The 12,809-nt window shown below is 32.2% G+C and overlaps 1 protein-coding gene across 4 annotated transcripts in view; it reads left to right on the forward strand.

Annotated features, from left to right (window-relative positions):
- LOC149784837 (uncharacterized) overlaps positions 1 to 12,809 on the forward strand; it is a 140,360-nt gene that overhangs the window by 61,548 nt on the left and 66,003 nt on the right. For all 4 annotated transcript variants that reach the window (XM_089978399.1, XM_089978401.1, XM_089978398.1 and 1 more), the window contains 5 exons: positions 304 to 393; positions 870 to 996; positions 4,848 to 4,927; positions 5,424 to 5,528; positions 10,008 to 10,134. In XM_089978399.1, the coding sequence (XP_089834525.1) occupies positions 304 to 393; positions 870 to 996; positions 4,848 to 4,927; positions 5,424 to 5,528; positions 10,008 to 10,134 (529 nt within the window). The remainder of the gene's footprint in view (positions 1 to 303; positions 394 to 869; positions 997 to 4,847; positions 4,928 to 5,423; positions 5,529 to 10,007; positions 10,135 to 12,809) is intronic.

Consider the following 12,809-nt stretch of genomic DNA (forward strand, 5'->3'; position numbering starts at 1 on the left):
CTAAATAAAGTACTGTGATCACATAAGTTATTGGTGTGAACCAACAGTATACACCCCATTCATCATCACCCACTAAATAAAGTACTGTGATCACATAAATTATTGGTGTGAACATGTAAACCAAGAGTATACACCCCATCATCACCCACTAAATAAAGTACTATGATCACATAAATTCATATGATCAACCACACTGGGGACAGTCTGGACTCTTGTCAAATTTTTTAATGAATGCAGATAATTGAAATATTGTATGCTTATACATATTCATATTTTCAAATATACATGTTTTATACTCTTCAGGCTGATTCAATGGCAGTTTGTGCCTACTTCACATTCTTCCTCATGGTGGCATACAAGTACAGACAGGCCACAGCTGTAGTCAACAGAGTCGTAAGTATTATTGTTTTGTCAAAAATTGAGCGTGGATCAATTGTTAGCATGTTGCAATTGTGTGGATTGAAATTCTACCCAAACCATCTAGATCGAGTGCTGTGGTGTGTGACATTGTACTTTATTCGTATTACTTTGGCATATTGTGACCTTTAAGTCAAATCTGTTTATTTGAAACAGAAATTAAGGAGAATATTGCCACTTCAAGTTACCAGAGATGAAGCAAAATTAATGGTAATTAATGTCACCCTCAGTAAATTTTAACAGAATAAATTCTATTTACTGTACTTTCATATGAGTTTAGATATGTTATTTTAAAATTTTCCGAACGCTTCAGGCATAATTTTTTGCATTAAATTATATCTTCCAGTATTTGTTAAGTGTATATATATATATATATATATATATATATATATATATATATATATATATATATATATATATATATATATATATATATATATATATATATTCAGGACTATTTCAACATGTTGATCCGGGAGTGCAATCATGAATTGGATAAGTTCCCTCCAATAATCACTAACATGCAAGAACTGAAGAGGAGGAAAGAAATAAAAGTAGAATTAGATAAGCACAGACAAGGTATGTTGATTTAGATGAGGTTTGTATACACTGGCACCTCATCATAATTTCTGAAGAGGAGGAAAGAAATAAAAATAGAATTAGATAAGCACAGACAAGGTATGTTGATTTAGATGAGGTTTTTATATACTGGCGCCTCATCATAATTTCTGAAGAGGAGGAAAGAAATAAAAGTAGAATTAGATAAGCACAGGCAAGGTATGTTGATTTAGATGAGGTTTGTATACACTGGCACCTCATCATAATTTCTGAAGAGGAGGAAAGAAAGAAAAGTAGAATTGGATAAGCACAGACAGGTATGTTGATTTAGATGAGGTTAATATACACTGGCACCTCATCATAATTTCTTTAAAGCAGTGGTTCCCAATCCCCAGGTTGCAATCCAAATCAGGGCTGCAAGGGTGTTGTAGAAGGTCACAGAGTGTCGCAATAACAAGATCTTTAAGGTGGCCACTGTGGAGGTCATATTGGATGTCTGAACAAATCAATTTTAATTTAGGACCAACTAGACATCATAAGAAGTCTTTAGCTGAAATTTTGTCAAATGACTAGCCTATCTTGTGCTGAAAAATGGCATTAAATCCTATTACAACAACAAGAACAGCATCAAAAATATAAAGATTTTTATACACAAATAAATAGGCATTAAACCCTATTACAACAACAACATTATCAGAAATTTAAAGATTTTTTTACACAAATAAATAGGCAGAGCGTATAATGTGGTAATGTTCTCCATCCATCAATGTATATATCTGTATGTTTGTCAGTCCATCCATCGATGTATCTATCTGTATGTTTGTCAGTCCATCCATCGATGTATCTATCTGTATGTTTGTCAGTCCATCCATTGATGTATCTATCTGTATGTTTGTCAGTCCATCCATTGATGTATCTATCTGTATGTTTGTCAGTCCATCCATTGATGTATCTATCTGTATGTTTGTCAGTCCATCCATTGATGTATCTATCTGTATGTTTGTCAGTCCATCCATCGATGTATCTGTCTGTATGTTTGTCAGTCCATCCATCGATGTATCTATCTATATGTTTGTCTGTCCATCCATTGATGTATCTATCTGTATGTTTGTCTGTCCATCCATTGATGTATCTATCTGTATGTTTGTCAGTCCATCCATCGATATATCTATCTGTATGTTTGTCTGTCCATCCATTGATGTATCTATCTGTATGTTTGTCTGTCCATCCATTGATGTATCTATCTGTATGTTTGTCAGTCCATCCATTGATGTATCTATCTATATGTTTGTCTGTCCATCCATTGATGTATCTATCTGTATATATGTCAGTCCATCCATCGATGTATCTATCTGTATGTTTGTCAGTCCATCCATCGATGTATCTATCTATATGTTTGTCTGTCCATCCATTGATGTATCTATCTGTATATATGTCAGTCCATCCATCGATGTATCTATTTGTATGTTTGTCTGTCCATCCATCCATTTACCTATCTGTTCATTCATCTATCCATTAATGCATGGACCTGTCAGTATGTTTGTCAGTCTATCCATCAATGTATCTATCTGTATGTTTGTCTATCCATCCATCCATCCATTTACCTATCTGTTCATTTGTCTGTCCATTAATGCATAGACCTGTCTGTATGTTTGTCAGTCCATCCATGCAGATATCTCCATCCATCTTGCTATCTGGTACATTCTTCATTTCTACACAGTAACTTTTGTTTTACACCATCTACCTTTTGGCAGATTTTGTGGATGGCTGGCATTCAGGTAGGGAAGAAGCCTATTGAATTTTAGGTCAATGTCAAAGGTCAAGATCATTTACTGAATAAAATAATACTGGTTTCAGCATAATATGTTTAGTTCTAAATCACTTTCCTAGACTGAACTCTTGAGTTAAGGAAGAAGCCTGTTGATGTTGAGGTCAAAGGGTCAGACATAAAGATCACTGTGACTGAAAAATGGTAAATGATTTCTGCATACAAATTTAAATTCTTTACCCTGTACTTTCACTAGAATTTGTGGATAGCTTGTATCAGGAAGTAGCCTACTGATTTTATAGTCAAAAGCTCAGAGGTCAAGGTCACTGTGACTGAAAGAAGAGACATGCTTTTTGTACCATAACTTTATTTCCTGACCATGTACTATGAGCAAAGTTTGTGGTTCATCAGGTAAATATAAAAGGCCGTTGACTTTGGGATCCAAAGGTCAGGGTCATCTGACTCAAACATAAATGGGTTTTGCACAATTCCTTGACCAAGATTTGTGAGTGGCTTGTACCTTAGGATGAGAAAGAAGCCTATATGTTTTGGGGTCTATAAAAATGATGTTGCAATATCAAGTGTTACATCATGTTTTGAAATGGCTTGATTTCCTGTAAGATTTAAATAACATTTTAATATTTAAAGTCTGCCATCAGCATACATGCCAGCCATTATGCTCTTGTTGTAGTTGTTTTACTTCATGCTTTTTTTTTGCATTAAACATTAAAGCAATAACATGTTATGCTTGTCATTTTTATTATCATCTTTTTAATCACACACATCATATCAGTTTGAGAAAATTTTAAAAATTAATTCTGCTGCATAAGAATAGTGTAAGAGTACATTTGTCTATCATAGTCCTACAAGAACTTGACTTTTTTCTATTTATAGCAGTTCTGTATGACACATTTCCCAGCTAACAGTTGAGTTTCATCAGTTTGAAAACTTTTCACAGATTCATCATATTTGTGGACCAGTCTGTACTTTTAAAAAATGGTGCCACAAGTTAAGAAAAACAGGTTTTACAAATGTGATGGTAAATTACAACTAAAAATGTTAGAGGAGAGGGATTTCTTTAAACATCAAAACACGTCACATCAGAAAAAGGTCAAATTAATAGTGCTTTACAAGTTTAAAAAGAATATGAGAGTAATGTAATACAGCACTCAGATTGAGTATATTGTCTTGTTCATTGCAGAATTTTTGTGGACTTGACTTTATGATCATTTTGACTAGTTAGTGTTGTATCTACATAATTGCCAGCATTTTGATGTTTGTATTCTGGTACTAATCCACATGAATTTTCATGTTTTTATTCTGGTACTAATCCACATAGATTTTCATGTTTGTATTCTGGCACTAATACACATTGATTTTCATGTTTGTATTCTGGCACTAATCCACATGGATTTTCATGTTTGTATTCTGGTACTAATCCACATGGATTTTCATGTTTGTATTCTGGCACTAATCCACATGGATTTTCATGTTTGTATTCTGTACTAATCCACCTGGATTTTCATGTTTGTATTCTGTCACTAATCCATGTGGATTTTCATGTTTGCATTTTGGCACTAATCCACATGGATTTTCTTGTTTGTATTTTGGCACTAATCCACCTGGATTTTCATGTTTGTATTCTGGCACTAATCCACATGGATTTTGATGTTTGTAATCTGGCACTAATCCACATGGATTTTCATGTTTGTATTCTGGCACTAATCCACATGGATTTTCATGTTTGTATTCTGGTACTAATCCACATGGATTTTCATGTTTGTATTCTGGCACTAATCCACATGGATTTTCATGTTTGTATTCTGGCACTAATCCACATGGATTTTCATGTTTGTATTCTGGTACTAATCCACATGGATTTTGCCCACTTATGATAGGAATTTTAACCAACTGCAAAACCAGGCTGGTAACAAAAGTAAATGTGTATTTTTCATAGTTTTCTGTAATTATTGTATGTATTATATAGGTTACTCTTTTTGTGATCAGATTACACTCATTTACCACTTATATTAGTTTTAATTATCCTTATAATTCAATACAGGTTGGCTTGTATGCATCATATTTTTTTTCTTCAATTTTTCAGTTCTTGAAAATATTCAGAAGAACTTTGATGTTGATTACTGCAAAAAATGGATGAAACATGTCCAGCAGGTTCAAAGTGAGGTAAATATTGATAATAATTTCTTCTAATACATATACACACTTAGGTAGTACTTGGATTCTACTTATAGAGTGCTTACATTTTATTTGAATCTATATTTTGGGCTTTACTTGGGGGCCAAAACAATATAACATTTCAAGCTAGATGTTTACAAATGGATATTTGATAATGTTATTTGACTCCTTTCTGCAAGATGTATAATTATATTTGTCACATCATTTGTCTTCAGTTAATTTGGGCTTCCCTCTAGTCAGACATCAGTAAGACCTTTTGCTTTGTCTCATGTGCAGATAGCAAACCATAGGTATCCATTTTTTTGGGTGGTAGTAGAAATGGTATCAGCATTGTGTTAATATATTTTAAAATTATACCATTGAATCATGACTTGATTTACAGGTGAGACACAGCATTCTGCATGTTATATGTAAAGTCTTGTCACTGTGTCTAGTTTTAACATATGCAGAATGTTTAGTTTTGTTTTATTCTAAACATTTCCAGCTGCGACTTGATATCAAAGAAAAGATGAAAAATCGATTTGATGTGGTTGAAATCCCAAGGAATATTACAATCAATGATTTCTGTCTGGCTGCTGTCATCAACTTGGTAAGAAATACACATTTTTGAAATGGTGAATATCTGTCTTGTATTTCATGATTTGGAACACCAATGGTGCATTGATGCAGAGTAGGTTTTAGTCATGACACATCAGCAGAAAAATAAATATTTGCCTGGCTGTACAACTTTTTCCCCAAAAATATTAGTTATGAATTAAAAGAATAATATTAACAGATTAAATTTTGTGTGCTTTGTGATTTTTTGAAATTTGATTTTACATGTAATACCTATTGATTAGCAGGTACTTCTGTGTTATAATTTATCAATTTGAAAGAATTTATCCATTTAGTATGTCATTCATGCAGTATACTGCCTTCTTGTTTTAGCCCACTCTTATAACTGACAAATCTGCTTATTCCCATTTTTTCTTATGGAAAGTACCCACAAAATAAGCCCCTATTTGCTGAATATCAATAAAATTGAAATCAGATTGGTAGCATAAAACTTGATGTATGAATCACTTTATCATCAAAAACTGTCGTTAGTGCCTGGAAATTTGAATCAAAAATTCAAATCACGAAATACACAAATTTTAGTAACAAGTCATATTTTGTTAAATTTTCTACGTAAAAATTTCTCAGTGCACTGTGAATAACATTAAACAACCTAATATTGTGTTACGAGTCTATGCTCTTAACATAAGTAACAAAAAAGAGTAAAGACAACATGTTTTGTAAAATTTAACAAATAATTTTTTTCCCTAGAAATCAAAATGGAAAATGAGAAAATAGAACTTACGGTATTGCGAATTAAATCCAAAAATGATAAGATAATTAAAAACACAAGTCCTAGTTATAAAAAGTCCTGAATGAAACTGAGTTCAGGTCCCGATGAGATCCAGAATTGAAGGTGATGATGTGTCTGTTATGGTCAGCAAACTGCTGATGTGTCAACAGTCTCTTATTGAATCACAGAAATATTTGTCCAGGTTTGAAATCAGTATAAATTCCAATGAATGTCTTTATCCAAGAATTTAGTCTGAGTACTTTTGTATTTCTAGAGAAAATAATCATTTGAATTCATGAATTTGAAGAAAATAAACTTCAGCCCAAACTGGACACAACATAATACAACTTATAGTGCTAGACGTTAAAGCACGACTGGTAAAATCTTCACAGTCACAAGATAATATAGTTCTCTGCTTGACCTCAGGTCATATTAGCATTTTCTAAAAACAACCATTACCTAATGGAAAATAACCTTCTAGAATGGTCTTAATGAACCTTGTTTACATACAACACAATAACCTATTAGATTCACATGGGAATCTCCAAAAACCCTGACCCTGATCAACATATTTATCACTTCTTGTTTACCTGAATTATAATTCAGTTAATGAGCTCATACACATAGAGAATAATGAAGCTATTATTAGTTGTTTATGTAAATGAGATATAATTTTTCTTTTAAAAAGTCAATCAGGTCAATCAAATGAACTCAGTTTTGAACAAGGTCAAGTCCAGTAAACAATGTTACATTACAATAATGTGTAATGAAAATGTAAAACTAGCAGACAAACAATTTAAATTAAATATACATAACAATTGATTGATTAAAATATTAATAATGCCCACTATTGGCAACACTTTAAGAAAAAGATACCAATTAAATAAGTTTTATCGAATAAAATTTGTATTACATTTTTCTTTTAATTCAGTTTCAGTGTATTATGTGATATGTATGTGACAAATGGCAATTGATCACTGCAAACATGAGAACCTAATTAAGTGTTTCAATCAATTAAAAGTAGACTTTCTTTGTATTATCAGACTTACCATTGCTTGTAAACTATATTTAGTTTGGAAGAATTAATGATGAATTATGTGTTTTCAATGATGATAAGAATATCAAGATAGTAAGAATTGAAATCTCAGTGAACCTATAATATTGGTTTTAATTCTCAGATTACAGCTCATTGGAACAAATTACATTTTAAACGTTGTACAGAAGTCTGTTTTTAACAATGACACCCATTCTGTAGTTGTATATGTGTTTGAATATTTGTAGATAAGACAGATGTGATCTTTTCTGTTTAAAACACATTTATATTTTAATTTAGATGTACTGACCATGCAATCCTGAAATAAAGAATTCTATCTTAGGAGGAGTAGCTATAATAACATTTTCAAAATGGCTGCCATGGTGGCCATACTGGATGTCAGATCAGCATCATTTTCATTTAGTACCAACTAGACATCATAAAAAGCTGATTTATTCAGGTGAAGTAATAATAAGAAGATTTTCAAGGTGGCCACTGTTGAGACCGTATTGGATGTCTGAACCGAATGATTTTTATTTAGGACCAGCTAGACATCATTAGAAATCTGAAATTTCCATGTTGATATGACTATCCATTCAGGAGAAGTACTGAAAACAAGATTATCTAGAATGCTGATGTGGTGGCCATTCTAGATGTCTGAGCAATGCCATTTTTATAGCCGATAACTAGTTTTCTTTTCCTACATTCACCAAAGTTTATCCACAGAAGAGCACAGCACATTCTGCAGCAATACGATTTGAATAATCTAATTTTGATATTCAATGAACAATTCCTAAATTTATTTAGAAGCATGCTTTTGTTCGAATACACAGAAATTTGTAATGCATGGCGACATGTTATCTCTGGCACTATCTTTGCAACTGTGAAAACTTGCCCATGTAGAACAAGATTACACATTATATACCTACCTCATGTTTAACAGTCCCCCATGTTAGTACTAGCTGGGGGATTTGAATAACTTATTTTTGATAATCAGTGAACAATTTCTGAATTTACATGAAAGCATGCCTGTTTGAGTTAACTAGATTATGAACAATTGGTTGGTATTTTATTGTAAAGTAGCTTTTTAAACAGTGTCCAGTGATTGACTCTATCAACTGTCTTACAGGCATATAAAAATAAAGATTCAAACACAGGGATACCATGTTCTATATAATAGCTGACATTTTCTTTAAATATGTAGTGGCATAAAGCTGTTCTTAAAACCAAACTAATTATCAAACATTGCAAAATAATTATTGTGTATAGTTATTTTAGTCTGCCAGGTTACCACTTTTACTTTTCAATAGCAGGATAATTGTTACTTTTGTGAAGTTATCAGATTTCTGTACAAACTTACAATTAAATACAATTATTAAAAGAATATAGAGTCTACTGTCTGAAAATTTAAATTATTCTACATACAAATATCTCTTCCTGGATATTAACCTTCTATGGCACATTGGATCTCAGACATCAGTTCAACAGAACTACAAGTGTCCTTGCATACCAAAAGAACATATTCCTTATTCACATCATTTTTAACACTATTTAATAAGGCTTCTGAATGATTTTTCCACATGTTACATATGTTATTTTGGCAATGGTTCCCATCAATGCTAATTGGTAACCTGCTGGAAGTTATAGTAATATTTTGTTTTACTTTCTTCAGAAGTCACGTTGGTCTTAATTGTCAAATTTATTGGCATGCATGTCCGCTCTGTGTTTTAATCCTTCCTTCTTACATAATCTAAGGGCATACTTAAATTGATCTCGAGTTTTTGTCAAATTTGGTTACTGAGAGGCATGTGATAGAGTTTACCATTTCCACACCAATAAGGTATTTATTTCATGCATAGTCCTGCAGTTCTTTGACACAATCATTCCAGCCTAGTATAACTTGGTGACCAGGTTTGGATTTTCTCACTAAGTATTTACTGAACAGAAAATCATATCAATACAGAGTTTCGCCAGAAGACTGATTATAATATTCAGTAAGTTCTAAATGATGAAGATACCAATCTGACCCCAAATATGGCTGCCACAATGTAGATTTTAAAAATCTTCTCAATAGTTTTCTGTAATAAATTGTTGTATCAACATAGGGTTTTCACTAAAAGTCTTCTAGTGGTGTCCTGTTTGTTCTGAATGAAAATGGTGCCAGTTTTACATCCAGTATGCATTTGCAGTGGCTAATTTGAAAATCCTATTGCTCAAGAATATCATTGATGATTTCAGTTCGCTTTTACACTACTGGTGTATTGATATCATTATGATGTGCATTTACACTACTGACGTATTGATATCATTATGATATGCATTTACACTACTGGTGTATTGATATCATTATGATGTGCATTTACACTACTGAGGTGTAAATATCATGATGTGCATTTACACTACTGGTGTATTGATATCATTATGATGTGCATTTACACTACTGAAGTGTAGATTTCATGACGTGCATTTACACTACTGGTGTATTGATATCATTATGATGTGCATTTACACTACTGGTGTATTGATATCATTATGATGTGCATTTACAACTACTGATTTATAAAACAACAATACCCTCAATAAACAAAAACCTCTAAAACCAAACATTTTATTTAGTCCCAAGGGTTTTTGGTTTTGCTGGATTTCACTGTATTTAACAAAGCCTGATATTTTGTCAAGATTGTTTTCTTGTGTTTTTGTTTTTCTAGAGTTTGACCAATGGCTCGGGGTTTTATCTGAGTAGCAACAAGGAGACGCTAAATGATGGAAGACGGCTTATTCTTAGACATAAGGAGACGAAAGAATTTATTGATGACTTCACCAGCAAATCAAAAGGTAAAAATTCAATTCATGCATAATTTATTTTTAAGTTCTTGATATTACTCCATGAAACAAATTATGGTGGCTTATTCAGGCATAAAATATCAGGGACTATGTAAAATATATTTTGATTTTCCGCTGATAGTCATTTCATTGATAAGGTATATCCTCTTTGGAGTTAGGGTTAGGGTTAGTAAGTCCAGTGTTATTTTGCTCATTTCTGAGTGCAGTAAAAATTTCAGTTTGTTGAAATATATTCTTTGTAAGATAATGCAGAAATTTAATTATTTTTCTTATATCTTACTCGGTAAATCCAACATTAAAATTAAGCCAATTTATTTCAATTTTATCTTCTTTACAGCAGAATAGTTTGTTTCAAAAGTTAACTAGGAAAAAATTCCAGCTGACAACAAACAATATAATGAATCCAATACACAAGAAGGGATATCTTTAGGTTATGAATAACTATATTCCCATATCAGTCTTATCATTACTTTCAAAGATATTAGAAAGATGTGTCTGTAATGAATTTAGAAATGACCTGGAATTTTTTAATTTACTAGATTCATGACATTCACACTTACATGAAGGACATTCATCTTTTTAAAATACTTAAGTGACCTCTAGAATGAATGTTGTTACCTGCTACAGCCATTTTCAGTCAACAAAACTACAAAATAGATACCTTTCTATAGCATAATAGATACCTTTCTATAGCATAATAGATACCTTTCTATAGCATAATAGATACCTTTCTGTAGCATAATAGATACCTTTCTATAGCATAATAGATACCTTTCTGTAGCATAATAGATACCTTTCTATAGCATAATAGATACCTTTCTATAGCATAATAGGTTATGGCTCGTTAGCTTTCGACCTTTTCACAAGGCCTTCATCAGAGGAATGAATTCTGGTGTTGAACTGTGATTCTGGATTGGAACTTTGTACAGAAGGATTTTGTTATATGGTCTCCATTTAGTTGATAATGTGATTCTGGGTTAGAACTTTGTACAGAAGGATTTCGTTATGTGGTCTCCATTTAGTTGATCATGTTATTCAGGATTGGAACTTTGTACAGAAGGATTTCATTATGTGGTCTCCATTTAGTTGATCATGTGATTCTGGATTGGAACTTTGTACAGAAGAATTTCGTTATGTGGTCTCCATTTAGCTGATCATGTGATTCCAGATTGGAACTTTGTACAGAAGGATTTCGTTATGTGTTCTCCATTTAGTTGATCATATGATTCTGGATTGGAACTTTGTACAGAAGGATTTCGTTATGTGGTCTCCATTTAGTTGATCATGTGATTCTGGATTGGAACTTTGTACAGAAGGATTTCGTTATGTGGTCTCCATTTAGTTGATCATGTGATTCAAATCCAGCCAGCATTCCTCTGATGAAGACTTTGTGATATAAAGCTATGGAGTCATAACCTGTCATGCTACAGAAAGTTATCTGTTCTTCGTTTCACTGGCTTAAGTGACTCCCATTTGAATAAAGACTTCAAAAGGATTTAAGTCTACAAATCCTTGCATGGGTTGGCTGCTGTTGATATCTTAAAAGTAATTCATATTTGTGGAAATGTATGAACTAAGATTCATCTCAAACAACAATTTATATTTATCAAAACCAAATTTAGAATTTTATAAGAAAGGTTTTGCTTTCCATTTTAGCCTATGAAAGGTCAGCTGTCTCATTCAAATGTTTTAACAAGCTTCTGAGGTTATATACAGAAACAATCATTTGTATGATTTAGTGTAATTCAGTAAAAACAGCAATTTAAAACAATGTACATTCAAGTGTTCACCTTTACTGACAGGCTCATTACTAACTTTTTTGTATGAATCCTGTATGTACTCATCTTTAATGCACTGTATATATTTTATTGTAGTAGTAGATCATTTATCTAGTTTTTAATAGCATTGTTGCGTAAAGAAACCACAACTTATAAAAATTGCACATCGTATGCATATAAAATTGCAGAAGGCCTCATGGAAGATTAGTTTGTTGACCAGATGAGCTTCTTCTTTAAATATATTATTATTATTAAAACTGCTCAGGTTCACAAGTTCTAACTCCGAATGGGTCATAACGAAGACTTATATAAATGGTACTAACAGCTACCTCGCTAGTTGTTCACAATTAAGAGGTTAGTATTAGGACAGGTTGACCTGGTATCGGAATAATGTCTGCAGCATGATGCCTCAGTGCTAGACATCACTATAAACTGCCACACTGCAGACATCATTGCAATATGACTGAAATTTTTTAAAAGCTATGTGAAAAATCTAAATCTCACACACACACATATTGTTATTAAACAGTATCCTTAGAAGGAGAACATGACTGCAATAAACTATTTCGATTCTAAAATAGTTTTTAGTTATAGCAAGACAGAATATCTATGGAATTAATCAAATAGATGTTGCTCCAGGCTTGGAAATCATACCTGAAAATGACAGATGGAAGCATTTGATTGGTCAGAATATTTTCAAATAAGACTTAGAGTTAAATAAAGTTTTATATGCGAGGAATCTAGGATGGTATTTTCTTTAATTTTAAAACAATACTATTCTGGGAATTAACAGCTTTATTTAAAACATTATGCAAAAGGGACTGGAAACTTTTGTTATAGAAAGGTAAACTGCAGCATACAGTTTATTAGTAATCTTAATGTGGTTTA

This window comes from Sinohyriopsis cumingii, chromosome 13, assembly GCF_028554795.1.
Source record: "Sinohyriopsis cumingii isolate HCF-2022 chromosome 13, ASM2855479v2, whole genome shotgun sequence".
Classification (NCBI taxonomy): Eukaryota; Metazoa; Mollusca; class Bivalvia; order Unionida; family Unionidae; genus Sinohyriopsis; species Sinohyriopsis cumingii.